Source organism: Aspergillus mulundensis (genome assembly GCF_003369625.1).
Source record: "Aspergillus mulundensis strain DSM 5745 chromosome Unknown scaffold_9, whole genome shotgun sequence".
NCBI classification, from domain to species: Eukaryota; Fungi; Ascomycota; class Eurotiomycetes; order Eurotiales; family Aspergillaceae; genus Aspergillus; species Aspergillus mulundensis.
The window spans coordinates 1,227,856-1,249,502 of record NW_020797897.1 but is presented as its reverse complement, the minus strand read 5'-3'; the positions used below and the strand labels follow the sequence as shown (position 1 = coordinate 1,249,502).

General features: G+C 53.7%; 10 protein-coding genes across 10 annotated transcripts; 6 read left to right on the top strand and 4 right to left on the bottom strand.

Annotated features, from left to right (window-relative positions):
* Positions 1 to 249: 249 nt before the first annotated feature.
* On the top strand, positions 250 to 1,133 carry DSM5745_08209 (uncharacterized protein; the record flags this gene model as incomplete). The annotated part of the gene is made up of 2 exons (XM_026750225.1): positions 250 to 370; positions 415 to 1,133. The coding sequence occupies 2 exons, from the start codon at positions 250 to 252 to the stop codon at positions 1,131 to 1,133; spliced, it is 840 nt and encodes a 279-aa protein (XP_026601229.1).
* Positions 1,134 to 2,069: 936 nt separating this feature from the next.
* DSM5745_08208 (uncharacterized protein) lies at positions 2,070 to 2,999 on the top strand (the record flags this gene model as incomplete). Its single annotated transcript, XM_026750224.1, has 2 exons — positions 2,070 to 2,611; positions 2,666 to 2,999. 2 exons carry the CDS (start codon positions 2,070 to 2,072, stop codon positions 2,997 to 2,999), a joined length of 876 nt encoding a protein of 291 aa, XP_026601228.1.
* Positions 3,000 to 3,448: 449 nt separating this feature from the next.
* Positions 3,449 to 5,439, bottom strand: DSM5745_08207 (WD40 repeat domain-containing peptidylprolyl isomerase; the record flags this gene model as incomplete). Its single annotated transcript, XM_026750223.1, has 3 exons — positions 3,449 to 4,887; positions 4,937 to 5,311; positions 5,364 to 5,439. 3 exons carry the CDS (start codon positions 5,437 to 5,439, stop codon positions 3,449 to 3,451), a joined length of 1,890 nt encoding a protein of 629 aa, XP_026601227.1.
* A 233-nt stretch (positions 5,440 to 5,672) lies between these two features.
* DSM5745_08206 (chaperonin-containing T-complex subunit CCT2) lies at positions 5,673 to 7,418 on the top strand (the record flags this gene model as incomplete). Its single annotated transcript, XM_026750222.1, has 4 exons — positions 5,673 to 5,675; positions 5,725 to 5,882; positions 5,935 to 7,309; positions 7,359 to 7,418. The coding sequence occupies 4 exons, from the start codon at positions 5,673 to 5,675 to the stop codon at positions 7,416 to 7,418; spliced, it is 1,596 nt and encodes a 531-aa protein (XP_026601226.1).
* A 445-nt stretch (positions 7,419 to 7,863) lies between these two features.
* On the bottom strand, positions 7,864 to 9,450 carry DSM5745_08205 (uncharacterized protein; the record flags this gene model as incomplete). Its single annotated transcript, XM_026750221.1, has 5 exons — positions 7,864 to 8,031; positions 8,098 to 8,536; positions 8,590 to 8,831; positions 8,894 to 8,906; positions 8,960 to 9,450. 5 exons carry the CDS (start codon positions 9,448 to 9,450, stop codon positions 7,864 to 7,866), a joined length of 1,353 nt encoding a protein of 450 aa, XP_026601225.1.
* A 944-nt stretch (positions 9,451 to 10,394) lies between these two features.
* DSM5745_08204 (glycoside hydrolase family 76 protein) lies at positions 10,395 to 11,890 on the top strand (the record flags this gene model as incomplete). Its single annotated transcript, XM_026750220.1, has 3 exons — positions 10,395 to 10,488; positions 10,541 to 11,235; positions 11,285 to 11,890. The coding sequence occupies 3 exons, from the start codon at positions 10,395 to 10,397 to the stop codon at positions 11,888 to 11,890; spliced, it is 1,395 nt and encodes a 464-aa protein (XP_026601224.1).
* Positions 11,891 to 12,493: 603 nt separating this feature from the next.
* On the top strand, positions 12,494 to 15,763 carry DSM5745_08203 (uncharacterized protein; the record flags this gene model as incomplete). The annotated part of the gene is made up of 2 exons (XM_026750219.1): positions 12,494 to 12,738; positions 12,817 to 15,763. The coding sequence occupies 2 exons, from the start codon at positions 12,494 to 12,496 to the stop codon at positions 15,761 to 15,763; spliced, it is 3,192 nt and encodes a 1,063-aa protein (XP_026601223.1).
* A 281-nt stretch (positions 15,764 to 16,044) lies between these two features.
* DSM5745_08202 (branched-chain amino acid aminotransferase) lies at positions 16,045 to 17,258 on the bottom strand (the record flags this gene model as incomplete). Its single annotated transcript, XM_026750218.1, has 2 exons — positions 16,045 to 17,114; positions 17,183 to 17,258. 2 exons carry the CDS (start codon positions 17,256 to 17,258, stop codon positions 16,045 to 16,047), a joined length of 1,146 nt encoding a protein of 381 aa, XP_026601222.1.
* Positions 17,259 to 17,937: 679 nt separating this feature from the next.
* On the bottom strand, positions 17,938 to 18,855 carry DSM5745_08201 (uncharacterized protein; the record flags this gene model as incomplete). The annotated part of the gene is made up of 1 exon (XM_026750217.1): positions 17,938 to 18,855. The coding sequence occupies one exon, from the start codon at positions 18,853 to 18,855 to the stop codon at positions 17,938 to 17,940; it is 918 nt and encodes a 305-aa protein (XP_026601221.1).
* A 730-nt stretch (positions 18,856 to 19,585) lies between these two features.
* DSM5745_08200 (deoxyribodipyrimidine photo-lyase PHR1) lies at positions 19,586 to 21,263 on the top strand (the record flags this gene model as incomplete). Its single annotated transcript, XM_026750216.1, has 2 exons — positions 19,586 to 20,664; positions 20,720 to 21,263. The coding sequence occupies 2 exons, from the start codon at positions 19,586 to 19,588 to the stop codon at positions 21,261 to 21,263; spliced, it is 1,623 nt and encodes a 540-aa protein (XP_026601220.1).
* Between the last annotated feature and the right edge of the window lie 384 nt (positions 21,264 to 21,647).

Sequence of the window (21,647 nt, the reverse complement as noted above, 5' to 3'; positions counted from 1 at the left end):
CACATCACGGACTGCATGCCCAATTATCACATTTGCTCGTTCGGCTAGGGGACTTGGTAGATAATAGACATCTCTACCCGAAGGATTGACAATCGGCTTGGAAGAAATTGCTGCGTACTCCGAATAGTACAGAGTAAATACTTGTTGGAGGCATTGACGCGAGATTTGGCCAAATGAGGGGGGACAAGGCTATATTTTAGGAACCCCGCATCAACATCAATACCGCAACCCAACCATCTCACCAGACAAATGTCTTCTCAGCAAGTCTACATTGACCACCTCCTTCTTCAATTCAGCCAAGAGCAGTTTGATCCCCTCCCATCATGGATCTTAGATAACTTTACCGTGGTAGACGGCGGGGTCCATACCGGTCGGTCCCATGATATTTGCAATGACCATTGCTAACAGCACTAGGTGGCCTGAGCCGAAACAAGCTTATAGTCTTCAAGGACGGAACCTACCTTGAGCTATATAGTTGGATTACAAAGCCCGACGACTGGAGAAACCGGCTGCCTGGGGATTTCGCGTTGACAGCGTTAGACCCCATCTCCGCCGAAGCCAGCAGGGAGCGAATCGTCAAGGCACTGAAAAGCGAACCCGGGGACGGCAACATTGGAGTGACCTATCTCCCACCCCGGGAAGGAGGGCGCAAGAACGCCGAAGGTGTAGACATCCAGTGGAAAATTGTCAAAGCACGATATACCCAGGCAGAATCCACCCCGCCAGACGAATTCTACCCGAGAGGACGTACAGATGCACCCTTCTTCTGCCATGACCTCACCCCGCGCAAGCATCGTGTCACGTTTGACCAACCCTCCGTAACGCAACATCCGTCGGGGACTACAGGGATAGACCGCATTGAGGTCCTTGTGCCGAAGGACAGATTCCGCGCTTACACGGATCTCTACACCTCCATTGTGGGAGCCTCCCCGCAGGAGACCGAGAGTAGGGCCGAATTCAAGCTATCTGCGCCGGGTGTCCAAAGCTTCTCTGGATCTCTTCACATCCGACCGGCGGCGACTGAAGCAGATGAGCAGTTCTTGGGAGAAAAGGGCGTCGGCATTAGTGCTCTGGTCTTGCGGTCGGAAACCGGTGCGCCATTCAGCTTTCCCATCGCCGACTACCTTCAATGATGGCGTATCTAAGGCGGGAAGTCGACGGATTTTCTTTTTCTTGTAGGCAGCGAGAGCGAAGGATCTGTTTCGATTTTCGAAGCCAAGACATCATCGCAGGAATATCAAGTTTTTCGACTGAGATAATCGATTGGAAGATCGAAGCCGATCCGTGGATCCGATTTCCGAGGACAAGAAGATCGGCCAGGTTTAGCACGAGTAACGACGTAATTAAGCACCAGGCGAAGCCAAGCTTCAGTCCTCTTGAAACATCTCCATTCTGGCCGTTGCGGTTCTGCACCGTTGCATCGCGTGGTCCCTCGCTGGACTCCTGGAGGTTGAGCGGGACACCTAGGCTAGTGAGAATAATGGAAAAACCACATCCGGCACGACGCAAGCGGAGATTGTGGCTGGAACTGGACTGGACCCTGAGCTGACCAGGTACCTGAGCCCACCGTGACAGCACCCCGGAGTAGTAGTACCTTGGTAGATTCTGGATAAATCTTGCTGGGGGAACACGAAGCGTAGCCCTGTTGGTTCTTGTGCGGACGAAGCGAGGGACAAGAGGGAGAGTTGGGATAAAGAGGGGAAAAGACTGCAAGACACAGAAAGCTGGGCGGGCTTTCTTGTGGTTCTGGGCCAATCTTTGCCCCGATATAAATAGAATTGTTTATCCTTACGTTGCCCAATTTATTTATTCTGGGCCGTGGGCAAGTTAAGGCGAGCGTTGACTGTTTTCTGCCGCAACCGGGGACTGAGTCGTCCTTAATCTCTTCGTCCGCGCTATCGCCCGATCCATCGCAGTCTCAACCTTCGTCCCTCCGACCGACCTCTCGTTAATTTATCCAATCCCTCTCGCTTCCCATTCTTCTCTTCACCTTCGCTTTCCGAAGAATGTCGGGCTACTGAAGACCGCGCGCATCTCACATTCTCCGACGGGTCCCACCGCCGTTAGTTATGCTTTCAGGGTCTTCAGGGACTTCAGGGTCCTGGCCCTTCGCTCCCTCACTCTCGCTGTCGACATTTTTCTACCTGTCACTCGCTCTTACCACGTCGATCCTCGCTCAAGATGTCCAACTCCGACCTACCGCCGCTTCCAGCACGTTTCCAGCCTGCGGGTTGACCTGCTCTGCCCTCTCACAAGCCGACGACTCGTGCACACCTCCCACCGCTCAAACGACCAATCGACAGACATACGTTTCATGCTTCTGCCAGTCAGATTTACTCAAGAACCTCCAGACTACTGCGGCAGGCACATGTGACGACACCTGCACGAGTTCCGACGATCAACAGCTCCTGCAGCAGTGGTACGTCGACTTCTGCAACAGTGGAGGCGACACGGACAGCACTTCCGGTACGACGGAGGACTCGACGAGTAACAGCAACTCGGGCAACAACAATAACAGCAGCAATAACAACAACAATGGTACCTCGAGCGCAGACTCTGCGGCAGACACTTCCAGTTCCTCCGCGGCGAATCGCAGAGCTCCGCAGTCATGGTCAGTGCCATCGAGGAACTCTTTTTCTGTCATACGATAACTAACGATGTCCAGGTGGGATGGCCATTACCAATGGGTGATCATGGTCATTGTCCTTGCGGTCGGATTCACCGCTATAGCCATCCTCGGCATCTGGCTCAAAAAGCGACACGACAGGAAACATCCGCCATACCATGCCACCCAAGGCGCAAGCGGCAGCCGTGTATTCAACCAGGACTCCCTCGGACCGGATCTCGTACCCCGCGCTCGCTCTGTCAACACAGTTTCCTTCGCTAGCAGCTCTCGCACAAATGTTGGTCCGCCGAATCGACAAGTTCCTACACCGTCGCCGCTGCAGAACGCGCAGGGGGTAGACCACGATGTTGAGGTTAGGGAAGCACCGCGATAGCCATTTAAGGATCATTTTACATCATCCAATATATCCTGACAGGTTGATACCGCTGTTCTTATCCCAACCTTTACGATGCGCTTGTTTTGATAGTGCTGCCGTTTATTGCATATACCTGGCGTTCCGCGTCCTTACCGTTCTTTTGTCGGATTTTCCCGAGGTATACATGCCGCTTACTCGCATTGAGTCGGACCTATCCTTCCATCCTCCGGGTGTTTGTCCATATGATCGTCTTTGGCTGCCTTGTTTATAGCTCTTCTTGGCCCGTACAGCAACTTTTTCAATTTCTCCACCATTTTCTCAATGGATGATTTCATGAGCTAGGATGAAAAAACTGGAAACTATTCGCGAAGTCAAGTAAATAGTTTTGTAATAGCTATGAAATGGTATTTGTATATCTCACAATATGCCTCTAACTCGCTCGCAAAAAACATTGAAGACAAGAGAAATCATGAGACAGAAATACTAACAATCTTCACGTCAACCTCCGGCTTCTCCTTGACCGTCTTAACGTTCTCAATCTTATGCACAACATCGAGTCCCTGCACGGCCCTGCCAAAAACCGTATGTTTCCCATCCAACCACGGCGTCTTCTCCGTCGTAATGAAGAATTGGGAGCCGTTCGTATTCGGTCCCGCATTCGCCATGGACAATGTATAAGCCTTGTCGTGCTTGAGAGACGAGAATTCATCCTCGAACTCCCCGCCCCAGATCGACTCGCCGCCTGTTCCGTCGCCCAGCGGGTCACCACCCTGAATCATGAACTTGCGAATCACGCGGTGGAAGATCGTGTTGTTATAGTAGCCGTTCTTGGCGTGTGTCGTGAAGTTCTCGACGGCTTTGGGGGCTGCACTGGGGAAGAGGCGCAGGTGGATGTCGCCCATTGTGGTGTGGAGGATGGCTGATGTTCCGAGTTCAGCAGATTTCTGGGTTGCGGCTGTTGCGGCTGCTGATGCTGCGTCGCGGGGTTTCTCGTTGTGGACGTCGCGTGTGGACTTGGAGATTTCGGTGTCGTTTGTGAAGAGGTAGAAGCGGAGTTTTGCGAAGCCGGTTGTTACCAAGATTGGATCACGCTCTTCGGCCTCTGCTAGGAGTGGGTTTGCGCTCGCGGCCATTGACACTGTCACGACGCCCTTCTTTGAGGGCTGGCCTTGGTACATTGCGAGGTTCAGGGGGCGGAAGGGTTCGTCTTTCGCGTAAACGCGGACGACGCGGTTCGTGTAGGTGTTGATGCATTTAACGCCGTAGAGCGAGCCGTAGAGGATGAAATGGTTGGACTCGTCAAAGATGACGTTTGCCTTTGGCGCTGTGACGGGGTTCTCGAGCTCGCGCTCTACCGCGAGGCGGCGGCCGAACTCGACGGCGTCCAGGGTATGTAGGGCTGTTCCGGCTTGCTGCATGTCTGTGATTGTGGAGAGAGATTCATCGTATTTGCGGTAGAGCTTGCCGGAGGCGAAGTCGAAGACGCGGATTTGGCGGTCGGGGAAGGAGATTGTTGCGAACTGTTTACCGGAGGGGGAGATTGTTATAGAGGATGGGGTAGATTTGGCTTTTTTGAATTCGAATAGGTTCGTGGAGGATTTGAGCTCGAAGACGTTGTCGGGTTTCTCGAAGGTGCTGTCTGAGGCGCGCCAGTATTCGATCATGCCGGACGAGTCGGCGGATATCACGCAGTTGTAGGCATCATTGAAGGCGATGGCGGAGACCGGATTGCGGTGCATAGCCTTGAGGGTGTGGAGGGGAGATGGGTTCTCGCCGCGGCCATCGTATATCTGGATTGTGCTGCTGCCATCGTCGGTAACGGCGAGGAGTGGTAGAGATGCGCCGCGGGGGTGTACCCAGCAGATGCACCGGGGTTCGAAGTCGAGAGTTAGCATAGCAAGTAAATCTGCCATTGTCAGCACCGTACCTCGACCTGTAAATATTGCGTTACGTACCGAAAGTGATCACATCGAAGATCTTGACCGTCTTGTCTGCTCCGGTTGTCGCAAAGCTTCGGCCGTCGGCGCTCACACTCACGCTCTTGATCTCGGTGGCATGGGCGCGGAACTCCTTGACAAACTCAACCCCGACAGCCATCTTCTTCCAAAACTTCACTACTCCATCGATTGACGATGTAATCAGGAAGTCGGTATGCGGCGTCACTGTCGCAAAGGACAGTTGATCCTTGTGCATGAGCGATTTGGAGTAACGGGGCGACGCTGGGAGCGCATTGACGTAGACCTTTTCGAAGGGAAGCTTCCGGCGCTTCTTCTTGGGCGCATCAGCGGAGGGCAGGGCCGGACCGAAGTCATCGTCCGATGATTCGCTTCCTGTTCTTCAGTTAGTTGCTGTATGAAGCAGCTCATGGAGAGCAGGACGCACCGTCCTCGTCGGCTTCCACTTCGGAATGGGGTCGCTTGTTCTGCGCCAATTTGACCTGCTCCTCTTCCGTCGCCATTGTCAAGAGGTACTTCTACTAGAAACCTTGAAAATAGAGGAATTGGGATGAAAACCACAAGCAAGAGCGAGAGAAAGACGGAGGCTCAGGGCGGTCTGGAGCTCGGGCCACATCGCGAACTTTTCTGGGTGTCCCGCATCGCTCCAATAATTGTGGCAGTCTCTCCGCCTCTTCAGCATCCCTGAGCTACCACTTTTACCTCTCCGGTAGTTCTTTTTCTGTTACATATCACCATGGTACGTTCTGTGAAGGTGATTTAGTTGATATGGGATCTGACAATTTCAGGCATCCTTCGCCAACCCCACGCAGATCTTTGCGGACGATGTTATCGAGGAGAAAGGAGAGAACGCCCGTCTCTCGGCCTTCGTCGGTGCTATCGCCGTCGGAGACCTTGTCAAGAGCACATTAGGTCCCAAAGGAATGGACAAGATCTTACAATCAGCGTCAGTGGAGATATGCGGACTGCGGGGTTAGGAGACCACTGACTGTGTGCAGGTCTACCGGAGAAATCCTCGTTACAAATGACGGAGCCACCATCCTGAAAGCGATTGCCCTCGATAATGCCGCCGCAAAAGTTCTAGTCAACATCTCCAAGGTCCAGGACGACGAGGTCGGTGATGGCACAACCTCCGTGACGGTATTGGCCGCGGAGCTGTTGCGGGAAGCCGAGAAGCTGGTAAACCGCAAGATTCACCCCCAGACTATCATCGAAGGATACCGCATCGCCAGCCGTGCTGCTCTAGACGCTCTTGAGAAGGTTGCCGTTGACCGCAGCGATGACATGGAGAAGTTCCGCAAAGACCTCCACTCGATTGCCCGAACCACCCTTAGCTCCAAGGTCCTGGCTCAGGACCGCGACCAGTTCGCTACTCTTGCCTGCGATGCCGTTCTCCGACTTCGGGGATCAACCGACTTGAGCCACATCCAGATCATCAAGAAGGCTGGTGGAAAGCTCAGCGACTCTTACCTCGATGAAGGTTTCATCCTCGATAAGAAGATCGGTGTCAACCAACCGAAGCGCCTTGAGAACGCTAAGATTCTTGTTGCAAACACAGCCATGGACACAGACAAGGTGAAGATCTTTGGTGCTCGAGTAAAGGTCGAGTCGACAGGGAAGTTGGCGGAGCTGGAGAAGGCAGAGCGTGAGAAGATGAAGGCCAAGGTCGAGAAGATCAAGTCACACGGCATCAACTGCTTCGTTAACCGACAACTCATCTACAACTGGCCCGAGCAGCTGTTCACCGAGGCCGGCATCATGTCCATTGAGCACGCCGACTTCGACGGCATTGAGCGCCTGGCGCTGGTTACGGGCGGTGAGATTGCCTCGACCTTCGACCACCCAGACCAGGTCAAGCTTGGTTCATGTGATCTCATCGAGGAGGTCATCATTGGTGAAGATACCCTCATCAAGTTCTCCGGTGTGGCCGCTGGCCAGGCCTGCACAATTGTTCTCCGCGGTGCTACGGAGCAGCTTCTCGACGAAGCTGAGCGTTCGCTCCACGATGCTCTGGCCGTGCTGTCTCAAACCGTCAAGGAACCTCGTGTGACTCTTGGTGGTGGATGCGCCGAGATGGTCATGTCTAAGGCCGTTGAGCAGGCCGCCCAGAACACCACGGGCAAGAAGCAGCTCGCTGTCGACTCATTCGCACACGCTCTCAAGCAACTCCCCACAATTCTCGCCGATAACGCCGGTCTCGACTCAAGTGACCTTGTTACTCGGCTGCGACAGGCCATTAACAACGGCCTGACTAACTCTGGGCTGGATCTGCTCACACCTGGTGGCGGTATTGCCGATATGCGTGAGTTGGGTGTCGTAGAGAGCTACAAGTTGAAGAAGGCTGTTGTGTCGTCTGCTTCGGAAGCTGCAGAGGTAACTTTTTCTCCATTCATTATTCGAGCTCCAGACTAACGATCACCAGCTTCTCCTCCGTGTGGACAATATCATTCGCGCCGCTCCTCGTCAACGCACCCGGATGTAAATGAGATGGGGTGGAAATAGAAAGAATATTTAATTGAACGAGATGAACAGCATTCTGGATGTGAATAGCAGGCTGTCCCAGCGTAATCACCATATTATAGATCCGACATCACGAAATAAAAGCAACAATCCTAGTATGTTCCTGGTCCAAAGTATATACAGGCAGGTTGAATACACGCTACAACACGAGCAAGGAAGGTACGATGGCCGCGGAAGTAGGTCGCTCCTTCCTCGCTATACATGCATCCTACCTTGCCGGGATAGGAAGGAGCGACTGGTTGCCTAGGTGAGAAGACCGGTCGCACCTTCCTCACCCCTGGACAGTGATCGTACCTTCCTTGTTTGTGGATTGCTCAAGCGCCGAGAGGGCAGGTGCGATGGACCGGTTGCTCCTTCCTTGTATAAACTTATAGAAACCGCTCTTTCCCTTGTGCATTACTCCTTCACTATAACCTCTTCTTCAAGTTAATATCCGCCTTTAACCGTATCGCACCAGCCAAACCGGCCGCCGCAAACGCCAAAGATCCGGCGTAGAAGATCGCAGGCCTGTACGCTTTGATCCCACCTTCTTCGCCACCAGAGGCATCGAGGATGTATCCTGCGATCGGAGCACCCTGAGAAGCCAGTCAGTAAACATATACTTGCGTATGGGGTAAGCAGCCAACACAGTGGGCACTAACAAGTAAATATCCTCCAGCCCATCCGGTAACAATCATTCCCATAGCCACGCTCACTCTAGCAGAGCCGAATACATTCCCTACTACCGTCGGCATAGTCGAGAAGAACCCGCCGTTCGCCATTCCATTGATGATGACAAATGCCACGAGCGGACCTATCGAGTTCGAGACAGGCCAGAGGACAAGCATGCTCACAGCACTGAGGAGGAGAGACAAGAAGAGCGTATTCAGCGGCCCCAACGTATCGCTGAAGAAGCCGCACATGAGACGTCCCAGTGCGGAAGAGAAGTTGAAGGCTGCGACTACGCCGGCGCCAAGGGAGGACTTCATTCCCAATGACGAGGTGTAGAGGGGAAGGAAGAAGGGAGGCACGAACAGTGGGAATGTGGCAATTGCGCCGGCGAGGAAGAGCAGCGTGAAACGGATGTCACGAAAGAGGTGCCTGTCCATCGTCTTAGTATCCAACAACGACTGAGCAGGGCATCGAAGGAATACCATTCAACATAAGCCGATCGAGGAATTGATACCCGCTCTTTGATTAGAAGGGCCGCTGGTATCCCGGTGGCTAGGGTTATTAGTCCGATCGTCCTGAAGGTCCAGGCAAGGCCGGTGCTCTGAATGAGGGCGTCTATGATGAAACTGATGACTGCTCCGCCCAGTCCGCCAGCGGCGTAAACTATCCCATTGGCGATTCCGCGCTTAGTTCTAAAGTACTGGGCTGGGACGACTGAGACGACCTATATCAGGGCGCACGCTGGTTAGAGACACAAAGACAACTAGAACTTCCAGGACATCTCACCATGAAACATAAACTGCAAGTACCACCAAGTCAGCACTGAGCTCTCAACAGCAAGAGAAACCATACCTAATACCAACCCCCATAACGGCCCCAGCAGTCACAAACAAGCCTCCGATACTCCTCAGCGCAAACCCGCTCAGGATTTCGCCCAATCCAAGAAACACAACACCCAGCACGCCGCATACGCGAGTCCCGAACTTCCGAATCAGCGTTGCATTGAGGATTCCCAGGAAAGAGATACAGGCGACGGCGAGCGAGCCCACGAACGCAAGCGTAGACGCAGACGACACACCCTCTTTGACGAGCGCAGCCTGCAGAATCCCCCAGCTATACGACGTCCCCACAAACCACCAGGTTAGAACAGCGCAGCCGCCCACCGCAACCCACCCGTAGCCACCGTCTGGGACTTGCGAGTCTGCCTCGCGAGATGCCTGCATCATGTCCTGGACATCAGAGCCGGAGAGCTCGGAAGGGCCTACGCGGTGCAGGCGCTCGCCTGCTCCAGTCGTCGAGGACATCTCCACGGATGTGGCCGATGTTTGAATTTGGCTGGCCATTGCTGTGTATCTCAGGTGGAAATAGGCTTGAGACAGAGTGATGATGGCAGATGGGCGAACCGGCCTTTATCATCTGCGGGTGGTGGGGCTTGTCAGTCATAGGGCGTGGTGCTTACTGATGAGAGAGTTGACTTTTTTGTTCTCTCGCTTTCTAGCAAATACCTATCAGAGAGGATTTGATATGAGCAAGAAAGTAGAGTGGGACTTTAGTTTGAGAAGTCAGGTTTTGTTCGAAGCTATTCAACGATTCGTCCTCGCTCAGTGGATCGGCGTATAGCCCTAACATCTCTAATGGCTACATAGAGTGGTCCGTCCCGGAGCAGACTACAGTAATCTGTATAGCGCGACAGATACGTAGTGATTCAGAACTAGGAGGTATAACCCATGTCATCCACCATGCGTAGTCAACCATTACCTACTATTGCTCCTTGCCTTTGAATTGATATAATCGATCAGCTAGTCTAGAGTGCAATCAGTCAAACGTGCTTGCAATTTGACAAAGCTCATATCGTCCACACCGTGTGCCCTTTACCTACCGTGACTGCAGCGGAGTTGACTTCCGAATCCCCAGACTGACTGGGCCAGCCTGAGCCACCTACCTGGAGACAACAATTCCGGACCGTAAAGACAGCAGCATGGGCCAACGTGCCAGTCGCCAGTTTATTTTAGCTTTCGCAAGGCCTTTCCGTCCGAGTATGGACTCTGAAGTCTTGGGCCAAGTGACTCACTGTTCTTCTCTTGTTGTCTTCTTTCAAATATCAACTCTCCCGAGAACTCATAACGATCGTTCATCAGGCAGACAGAAGAAAGGTAACCGGCTGAACGTTGCGTCTGTGATATCCTCTAGGAGACATCCGAAACGCAGCCGAGTCTTGTCGACTCATCATTTTCGTAACGCGCTGTCACGGCTTTCCTCTTCCCGCGCAAGGTCGTCTCCGTTCTACATGCAGCTTCGCAAGTGGTTATCAGCCGTGTTGGCAGCCTCCCTCGTCGGCAAGGGAAGGGTGTCCGCTCTGGATCTTGATATCGAAGATGAAGGTAGGCCATTATCACCATGCATAACGTCTGACTGAGACTAATCGTATTTAAGCCTCCATTAAAAATGCCGCTAGCACAGTGGCACGCAAGATGATGAGCGAATACCACGGCAACGAACCGGGCCAAGTCCCAGGACTGATCCCCGACTCGTGGTGGGAAGGCGGCGTTATGTTCATGACTCTCATCCAATACTGGTACTGGACGGGAGATACAACATACAACGACATCACGAGGGAGGGCATGCTCCACCAGCAGGGCCAAAACGACTTCTTCCCTAACAACTACAGCCATTTTCTCGGCAACGACGACCAGATGTTCTGGGGTCTTGCCGCCATGACTGCTGCGGAGCTGAACTTTCCTGAAGAAGAGGGTCAACCGTCGTGGGTTTCTCTCGCACAAGGGGTTTTCAACACCCAGATTCCGAGGTGGGATGAGACGGCTTGTGGGGGTGGGATGCGCTGGCAGATTTGGCCGTTCGAGGGCGGGTATACTATGAAGAATGCCATTTCGAATGGTGGCTTGTTCCAGCTTGCTGCGCGGTTGGGTAGGTATACCGACAATGAAACTTATGCCTCATGGGCGGAGAAGCTCTGGGACTGGAGCATCACCACGCCGCTGCTTAAGTCGGATGATTGGACGATTGCTGATTCGACAACTATGGAGCATGACTGTAAGGACCATGGTGACCAGCAGTGGACGTATAATTATGGCGCCTATATTGGAGGCGCTGCATACATGTACAATGTGGTAAGGCCGTTCGACTTTTCCTTGCGAGTGAAATGACTGACTTTGAAAGACCAACGGCGGCCAGAAATGGAAAGCCGGAATCGACGGTTTGCTCGCAACGACGTGGAAGACATTTTTTGCCAAAGAGGCCATGTCCGAGATTTGGTGCGAGCAGACCATGACCTGTGATCGCAACGAAGATATGTTCAAGGGCTTCCTCTCATCCTGGCTGACGTCTACGGCCATCATTGCCCCCTATACCGCTAGCGAAATTGTCCCCCGAATCCAACGGTCTGCACTAGGAGCGGCGCAACAGTGCCTTAATGGCCAAAGCTGCGGACGCCGGTGGCATCAAGAAGAGTGGGATGGCAGCGCAACGATGCAGTCCGACATGAGCGCCCTAAGCGTCTTTTCGTCGGCCATGGCAGTCTTCAAAACGGACGCGAAGCCATTGACCCTTGCCACTGGGGCTACCAGCAAGAGCAACCCCGAAGCTGGTAGGAAAGAGGACGCGCTACCGTTCAAGCCGCGTCCTGTCACGACTGGTGACCGTGTTGGTGCTGTAATTGCGACTGTTCTGTTCGTTGCCTTGTGGATGGCGGGACTTATCTGGTTGATTGACCCGAATGAGTGCATCCGAAGTTGTTTTGCCGCGGAGTCTGGTGCTAATGTATAGACGGTGATTTCATGGGTTTGGCCCCTTTCTTTTCTTTTCTTTGCTTTTTCCTCTTGGTTTGGTGCTTGAGCGTTTAGGCTGGTGGCAGCTATCTAGAGTTGTCGCGAGGGATTCTGCTTCAACATATACCATCATTTGACCGTCCGTGATTAGAATGACAGACATTGATCATGTAGCGGAGTTTAATTGAAGTTATTGACATATCATTCCAGTTGGTCTGATTCGTAGCAGAGAAAAAGCAATCGCGTCGGCGGTGAAAGCAAACGAGCGCGTCTTCTGAAATCGGCCCAGTTCCGCGTCGTGATTCTTGCGATCTATCAACTCCACTGACTGACATTGTCGGGCTCAGTTTTGGGGCGGCAGCAACAGAAAGCTGCAGCGGGCGATCATCTTCCGGCAATCTTCTCGTTGCTTATCATCGTGTCTTCCGCGCAGTGTTACTCCAGCGTTGCTCCTCACCACTTTTTCTCTTTCCTCCGCAATTACTCCCCGCTTCAACACAACCAACCTTTTTACCAACTCTCCACAAATTGATTATGTTCTTTACGCACTGATTCACGCGAAGCGACGAATTACCAAGTTTCCAGCCCTCTGTTTCTGAACATGGTTTTCCTACGCCTCACCGTCAAGGTCTTTCCCCCAGACCAAGCTCAGCCCTCCAACTCCTTCTCGTTTCGCTCGTTGCTGGGTGATCGCGAACGTGACGATGCGAGTCGCACTTCGTCCGGCTCCACAGCCGGGAAGCCGGCAAGCTTCTTGATCGTCTTGGAAACCCCCGAGGATGTTACGCTGGGTGGACTGGCGGGGATGATACGGGAGAAATGGAGGAAGTTAAGGCCTGGTGTTGCGTGAGTGTTGCGTCCCATGTTTGCGGTCTGGCTTGTGTACGTAAATGTATTTGATGTGCTAACTAGTGGCATATATAGACCTCTTGCGATCAAGAAACTGCTAGACGATGACCATGAAGCCGACGACCTCGATACCGATATGACCGTCGCAGATGTGTTTGTGGACAAGGGAAAGGCGCGGTCCGATGGACATGATCAGCGGAGGACCGTCCGTGTCATTCAAAAACCCATTGGAGGCAGAGAGTCGCCTGTGCGATATCCCTCTGTTGCTCAAGACTGGGATGCCGCGGCGGAACACTACGAGATCCAACGCCAGAAGAAGCAGAGACAGGAAGCGGAGCGTGCTGTCAATAAGCTCGGGGCCATCACAGAAGAGTCTGGACGAGGCTTCGAATCAGCGTCACCGGTTGATGCGAATGGCTGGGCTGATTACACCCCAAATCGCACCCACCGCAGAGATATTCCCGTCTCCTCTGTTGAAAAGGACCTTGAAATACCCGTCTCACCATCCCAGCGGTCTCAACCAGTTCCCAAGTCGCCGACCCCACAAACTACTCAGGACCTCGGTGCGGAGGACTCGAGTGCCCCTCAAGGTCATCGTGTGGGGAGTGAAGAGCTAGGTGATTCTCCTCGATCGTCTCGCGCGACGACACCGAGAAAGAAGTCCACCCCCAGACGTGACTCAATACATAGCCAAGGTTCTGCCAATCGGTCTGGAGCCGGTGGTTCCATCACTGCTGATTCTCCTGCACTTCAATTGGCGCGCGAACACACCAATTCGGTGTCTCCACAGAAGAGGCCTGCCCCAGAGGTGACGAACCCAGATCCTACAGTCTTGGATGAAGAAACAGAAAACCCATCTGAATCAGAATCTGATGATGAGGGCAACAAAGATGAAGAAGCGCGCGACAAAGATGGCGATACTGCAATGCGGGAGCCCACTCCGAAACGGAAGTCAGAATCTCCAGTGGCAACTAAGAAGCCGGCCGAGGTACATGCAGCTGACCTTGGGGCGGCTGGTGGTGTTCAATCTCGCAAACGGAAGAATAGTACCGATGAGCTGCCGCCTAGCAAGGAGCCACGCCTGCGTGGAACCACACCTCCTCCCACTGTTAATGGCAAGAGACGGAATAGCGAAGTGTCCCCGGGAACCCCAAGGTTTAGCCCGTCGGGGCGACGATTGGGCGGTACAACGTCGTTTACTGGAGTGGCGCGCCGCCTGAGCTTCGCGGACCGGACGTCAGAGACGCCTGTGCAGGGGTTGGGACTAGGTATTACGGGGAGCCCGACCAGAAAGCCACCAGCGGCCGTCGATCTCTCGCAGGATTCCACAAAATCGGCTGAAACAATCCCCCAGAGCACACCGAAACCAATAAGCGCCCTAACGGCCCGGCGGGGTTCCCTCTCGAAGGACGTCTCCACGCCGACAACACTACAAACCCCGGCCGATAAGGTTAAGAATCTGCACTCAGCACTGCGAAAGGATGTGCTCACAAACTCCGCTCGCCGTTCTGTTTCCTTTGCAGAGGACGATGATGCTCTTGTCTCGAATTCGCAGCCAGTGCCAACATCCACGCCGATGGGTGCGACTAACCCCCCTACTATCACTCCCGCTTCTCAGACACCTAGCTCTGAAAAGAGACGATCTAGCGGCTCAATGGTGTTCCCTCCTGGATATTCTATGGAGCTTATAGCTCAGTATGAACGGGAAGCCGAGGCGAAATTAGAGCTCCAAAAGAAGGAGAGAGCGGAGTTTGAGGAGAAGATCAAGGCTGCTGAGAAGGACAATTCGAACCCGGAGTACCTCAATATACTCAAACTCACATTCAAGACCTGGCAAAAGTCTGTCGACGGTGCCAGCAGTATTCGCAAGGCGGCCATCAAGCCACTCGAGGGTCTGCAAGCCCAGCTAAAGAAAATGGAAGAGTCTATGAACAAGCAGTCGTCTCAGGGCAAGGGCAAGAAGTCACAGGCCTCGAAGCCTGCCATGTCTCAGCAGGCACTCAAGAATGATACTCCAACCTCGAAAGATGCCGCTAAAGAGACCAAGAAGCCACCAGTCTCCAATGCCTCGGGCTGGAACGCAGTTAACGCCAAAGCCCATTCAACCAATGCAAAATCAGCTACCCCTATCGCAAACGGTACTAGCCCCAAGCCCCCTTCCAAGGGTCCTCCCAAGGAACCTACCGCGCGTACCGTGGCAACTAGAACGTTGTCAAAACCATCCAAACCCACTCCTCTGCAGTCGCAGAACTCTACGTCGGACGAGCATGAACTGCCTGCGATGAAGGTGCAAGCCCGCGCCACTGCCAACGCTAACAAGCAGTCCACTCCTAAAGAGCCGATTGAGGTATCCTCTTCGTCGGAATCAGAGGATTCATCCGAGGATGAAGATTCCGCAGACGAAACTTCTTCCGAGGGCTCCTCATCGGAGTCTGACTCGGAGTCCGCTTCGGAAATTGAGACCAGAAACAAGAAGTCCTCTTCTCCAGTCAAATCGTCAGCACCAAAGGCCTCGCAGCAATCCAATGCCGCCTCTCCTCCTTCCGCTCAGCGACTCAGACCCGCGGTCCTATCTTCCCAACAAGCATCCCAGTCCCAATCACAGCCTCAGTCACAGTCCGACTACTGGTCTATACCCAAACCCTCCCAGCCTTCGTCCAGCCAGCCTTCGTCCAGTCGCCCCTCGCTTAAAGGCTTGCTCAAGGCCGCAAGCCAAGCGCAGGAGGTAGCTGCCGCAAAGTCCGGGCCTGTCAAGCGCGGCGCGAATTCCCATCCACGAAGGGGTGTCTTCTCGCCCCCGGACAGCGACTCGGAGGAGACGGAGAGCGAGAGCGAAAGTGAGAGCGAGGAAGAGAGCGATAGCGATTGCGATAGTGATAAAGAGAGTGACAAGGAGAATTGGAAAGAGGATAACGCGAAGGACCGCAGCCCTAGTCCCGCTAGTGTTATGGATGCTGGGGATATCATGTCATCTGGGAAGGTCCAGAAATTGAGAACCGCGCGTGTTGGGAGTCGTAATTGATTCACCGATGAGGTCTATCTTTGGCATCTACGTCCTCTGGCACCAGCGGAAGACAACCTTGACTACCGGGGCATTGGAGAGTTACCCGGAACGAATTAAGTCTTGTCGGAGTCGATGGAAGTTCGTTGTTTTCTTCTGGAGGTTGGAATGGAGGATGTGAATAAGTTCGGAATGCGTCCACACTGTATGTATTATGGGACAACAAGTAGCGTCGTATGACTGGTTCATGGAATCACTTTTAATGTACTAATTCCAATGCAACTGGATACAACTTTTTCAGCTCAAGGGACTTCAATGCCGGCCTCTTCCTTCTCCCCAGCAGCACTCACCCACTCCGCCGGCGGCGCCTTGACAACACGATTCCATCCCAAGTTCTCCTCAATCTTTCCTAGCTGAATCCCCTTCAACGTCGTCAAGAGCTTGACGCAGACCTCACCACCCCCTGCGCCCTCACCACCACACTCAAACTTAAACTTATCACCCGTCGAGCGTCTCGTGATACTTCGAATAGGCACCAGCGCTGCCGCCGTACCCGCAGCCATCACCTCCTCGAACTCGCACAATTCTTCATATGGAATCCGCCGCTTCTCAACCTCATATCCGAACCAGCGCTGACCGATCTCGCACACTGACGCCGCAGTCACACTGTCAATAACATTGGGGCTATCCGGCTGGACGAGCGTGATCTTCCCAGACTGTTTATCCTTCTTAACAGCAATCATCGCGCTCGTCGAGAACTCGTCAATCTCCGACCGTGTCCGGCTATCAAGGTGCAGCGTGATTCCGAACCCCTCAGCATGCGCCTTAGCACTGTGCCGCAGGACAGGCGCATAGTTCCCGCCGACCTTCGCGCTCCCCGTCCCCTCTGGCGCCGCACGGTCAAAGTCCTCAAGTATCAATGCATCAACAGCATGCACGCCGTGGTATACACCCGTAGGCATAACAAAAACGACAAACGTATACTCCTCCGGCGGGGAAAGACCCAGCTGCGCACTCGATCCAAAGATCAGCGGACGGATGTACATCGCGGCCCCGGTCTCATGGGGAGGAACGAAGCCCGCGTTCGCGCCAACGGCCAATTCAACAGCTTCGATGAACAGGTCTTCCGGAACGGATGGGATCGAAATAAACGATGCCGAGCGCTGCATGCGCGCGGCGTTTCGGTCCGGTCGGAAAATCGTGATCTTGCTGTCGTTGGGGTGCCGGAATGCCTTGAGCCCTTCGTACGCCTGTTGTCCGTAGTTCAGGCCCGGTGCCATCCCGTGGATGGGGAGGTAGGGCGACGTCACGAGCTTCGGGGGTGACCATGTTTTTGTGGCGGCTGTGTAGTGGGATTCGACGTGGCCGTTTACTGTGAGGAGTTGGTTAGCTGGTGGGGTGTTTGCTTTGGTGAGGGGCATGGAGGGGTAGGTAGAGTACCCTCGCGGACTTTGAAGCCGACGTTGCTCCAGTCGATAGTGTTGACTGGAGGTGGAGGGAAGGATTGGAATGCCATTGTACCGGGCTTGGTAGTACTAAGTGTGGTTGGTAAGGAGAAAAGAGAGGAAGAAAGCTGGAAGAATTAAAAATGGAGTCAGCTTGGGACGCCGAAGTCGGCCTTACGAGTGATGCTGTCAGGGCTGAGTCAGGCCGCAACAATCGCGATGCCTCGGAGTGTTGAAGCAATTGATGTGCTTCATTGTATCAATGCATAAGACATGCTAAGAAAACGAAATTCTATCAAGTATCTACTGTCTATACACTTGTATCTGTATCTACCCCATACTGTGGGGAAATAGCTACTATGTGGGCTCCGTGATGTCTCCGAGTCCGGGAGCGCCCACTGACTGACGGGCTTGGATCGGAGATCTGACACCTCTCACGATCTGCTCCATCTGACCCAAACAATCGCCTATTTCTCCCGCTGTCAGTGCCCCGTGCCATCGGAATTTTTATGCTTCCTTATGGAGGTTAAGGATTTGGAGCGGCTCGAAACGTAAAAGGGCACATCCCTGAGCACCCCGGAGCACCCCGGAGCGCATGCCTCAAATGAGCGCCTCGTCATGACATCCATGGGGCCTAGAGACGACATCTCGAGGTAGGGCATACTGCGACTTTGGTTGACAAACGCACATCCTACACTGCACATCGATTATATTTTGTTCTTGGATTCCTCACTCGAACATGACGATTCTTCACCCCGCATCAACTGGCGTGGGCCGCTTTGACGCTTGTCTCTCTATCCCGTGCAATTCATTCCCAAGCAGACATATCCCATTCAATCGGCTATCACAGGCCGAAGAAGAAGGCACTGTTTCGAATGGCCCAGAGGCCGCAGAAGATCCCCCCTGGGCGATCTGCACCAGCCTCCCCAACACCGCGTATTCCAGTTTGAGCTTGATGCTGTAAGCGACTGGTTTAAACATGACCTGGACAGCGTAGAACCCGGCATATTCGACAATAACAACGGCAACATCGATGATAAGGACGACGACATTCATTGCGAGCAGTTGAGCGAGAATCCGGTGGTGGCGACGCTCCGGTCGCAAGCGAAGCAGCTTGGCCGTTTCCCAGACATATATTCCCGACAGTATCGCTTCCTGGATACAGAACCCCACCAGTTGTATTCTTTCCGCAATACCGTATCCGATGTCGAAGGTGTGCGCTATGCTTTCGTTCGGGGAGACGGTGCCGTAGAGCAGGACGCTGGTGGGGATGTGGAGGAGTATCGCGTCGACAATGATGAGGACCAGGAGACCATTCAATAGCCGCGTGTTATGGACGACAAAGTTCAGCCGCGACCACAGGACTAGCGAGTGACCGGTTACGGCGCCGCACCAGCCGATAATGACGAGAGTGATGGCAGCGAAGCGTGAGACCTCGGGGCGGAAGAAGAGGATGATGTATCCGCTGGTATTCGGGATCAGGCTGGTCGATGCGATGAGCAAGCACCAGAAGTAAAGACTTCCACGGCGCTTGAAGGTCGCCAAACAGAGAATGATCAGCTCAATCGCATTGTAGTAGATGAGCGTCGCGAAGGAGGCGAGCACAACAGTGACGACCGAGTTATGGTCAATGCCGTCCACGCCGGGGAGCGCGAGTTCGGGCGACATGGGCGGACAATGACATTCTCCGATCAATCGCAGAAGAAGTGAACAAAGAAAGACAAAGGCAACGATCTGCTATTTATCTGCGCCCCTGGCCTCGTGGGCCGTGCCCCCTTGGGTTTTGGCATGTTGACGGCTTCCCCCTTCTCCCCAGAGATCGGCGCACCCTGAGCCACTGTGACTGCACTATTGGATCTAGATCGTCCCACAGGCCAACCACGAGGATTCCTCAGAGGCAGAGTGCGCGGAACTGGGGTTTTGATTACCCCATAGGAACAGCTTCAGGGTCCATCCGGCCGAATGTCGTCTCTTTCCCCGTGTTTCGCCTCGCACTTGTGATTTGTAGAGATCTGTGAAATGCGGATCTCAAACTCAATAGGCGAGCTACCGGAACAGAGCTCCAGAGCACACGGTCACTCTTCCGTCAAATAGCAGGCTTGATGGCAGACTATGAGGTGTCGTTGAAAATGTAGTGAACAATAGGATTGTTTACATGTCTTGACGTCAGATCCCGCGATCCCGATCGATCGATCGCAGGAACACAGGTACATAAACGAGGGCCTCGCCAAATCCTTCCCACTTCAACAGCCAAGGTCCGAATAGACTTCACAAGCCTGGAACATGCCCCAAAAGCGCAAACTCTCAAATGGCGCCGACGAGCGATACCACCCCAATGCCCAACAAACGGCAGACTTCGGGATTGTGCTGCGCGACTTCTATCCGCCGGAAATGAGCAATGCGAGATGCGCAGCCTACACCAGCGGAACACTCGAGCGGCCAATTGAGTCCTGGCAGAAGGCATATACAGACACGAGCGAGCAACGGAATGCGATCAGCGCAAATGCAGCCGTGGTGGAATGCGATCAGCGCAAATGCAGCCGTGGTTCACTGGTTCAAGTCCGATTTGCGTCTACACGATAATCGCGCGCTGCAAATGGCGTATAATGCCGCTCGAGAACATAAGATCCCACTTATTACACTTTACATCCTTTCGCCCGAGGACTTGACGGCGCACTTATCTAGTCCTGCGCGCGTGGATTTGACGCTACGAACGTTGGAGCAGTTGAAGCGAGACCTGGGCGAGCTTGATGTTCCTTTATATATGGAGACACAGGCGCACCGCAAGGACATCCCGCAACGCATTATAGATCTTTGCCACAAGTGGGGCGCAAACCATCTCTTCGCGAATCTCGAATACGAAGTCGACGAGCTTCGGCGCGAAGCGAAGCTGATCCGCCTCTGTGCGGAGAACGGGGTCAGGTTTGAGACAGCTCATGACACGTGCGTTGTGCCGCCGGGGCTTCTATCTTCGCAACAAGGAAAGCAGTACGCAGTGTACAGTCCATGGTTCAAGTCGTGGCTTGTCTTCCTGCAGGCTAATCCCGAGTACCTGGAGGTTTCGGAGGATCCGGCCTCAAATCCAGGTGATGCGAGGCGGTATTTCAAGGAGTTATTCGACTGCCCCGTACCAGAGGCGCCGGATAATAAAAGGTATGACGACGCGGAGAAGGCGGACCGCATACGCCGCGCTTATCCGGCTGGTGAACATGAGGCATTACGGAGGCTTGAGGCTTTTCTGGAAGAGAAGGCGACTGCTTATGATGACGAAAGAAACTTTCTATCTGGGGAGACAACTTCAGTGCTTAGTCCGTACTTTGCGTCGGGGGCATTGAGCGCAAGAACTGCTGTTGCAAAGGCACGCAAAGCGAACGGCGACAGGATCTCCCGCGGCGAACCTGGGTATATATCGTGGATCAGCGAAGTGGCCTGGCGAGACTTTTACAAGCACGTCCTGGTCCATTGGCCATTCATTTGGTATGCTGACCTGTCCTGACCCTAGTACGAGCTCGAAGAAAGTTAACATGATCAGCATGAACAAATGCTTCAAACCCGAATTCACAAACCTCGACTGGTCCTACGACGCCACACACTTCGAAGCCTGGACCCTCGGTAGAACAGGTTTCCCCATCGTCGACGCCGCCATGCGACAACTCAACACGTCCGCCTGGATGCATAACCGTTCTCGCATGGTCGTCTCATCATTCCTCTCCAAGGACCTCCTTATCGACTGGCGTCGCGGCGAGCGCTACTTCATGGAACACCTTATCGACGGGGACTTCGCATCAAATCACGGCGGATGGGGCTTTGGCTCAAGCACCGGTGTAGACCCGCAGCCATATTTTCGGATCTTCAACCCTATTCGTCAGAGTGAGAGGTTTGATCCTGAGGGCGAGTATATTCGGCGATGGGTTCCGGAGTTGCGCGGAGTCGAGGGGAAAGCTATCCATGCGCCGTATGAGAGGGGTGCTGGGGATCTTGCGAGGGCGAATGGGTATCCTGAGCCCATTGTCGAGCATGCGGCTCAAAGGGATGTTGCGTTGAGAAGATACAAGGATGCTGCGTCTAGGGGTTGACGCGAAGAAGCCTCTGGGCCATTCTTGTGCTCATTGACTCCACTAACTAGTACCGCGAGATCAGCCTGGAGAACCAAATTCACACCGGACTCTGAGCACTTTGCGAAGTCTACTTCAAAGCGCCGGAATCGCGGTCCACCACTATAGCAGGTGGCCGCCTATTGGCCAAGATAGAGCCGAACGTGGCTTTGAAGCCTCTTTTCAGTCATTGCTGACCAGATACCTATCGAGTAGAGCATATACATTACAACCACTGACTGTAGAAGTAATGAGTACTGTATCTCCAAGATACAGTCAGCCCCAGTGCCCAGGTGATCTAGAGCTGACCCTGTCGGGCCAAAAATACGGGGTCCCAACCTAAAAGGGCTAGCCAGTGTCATGCGG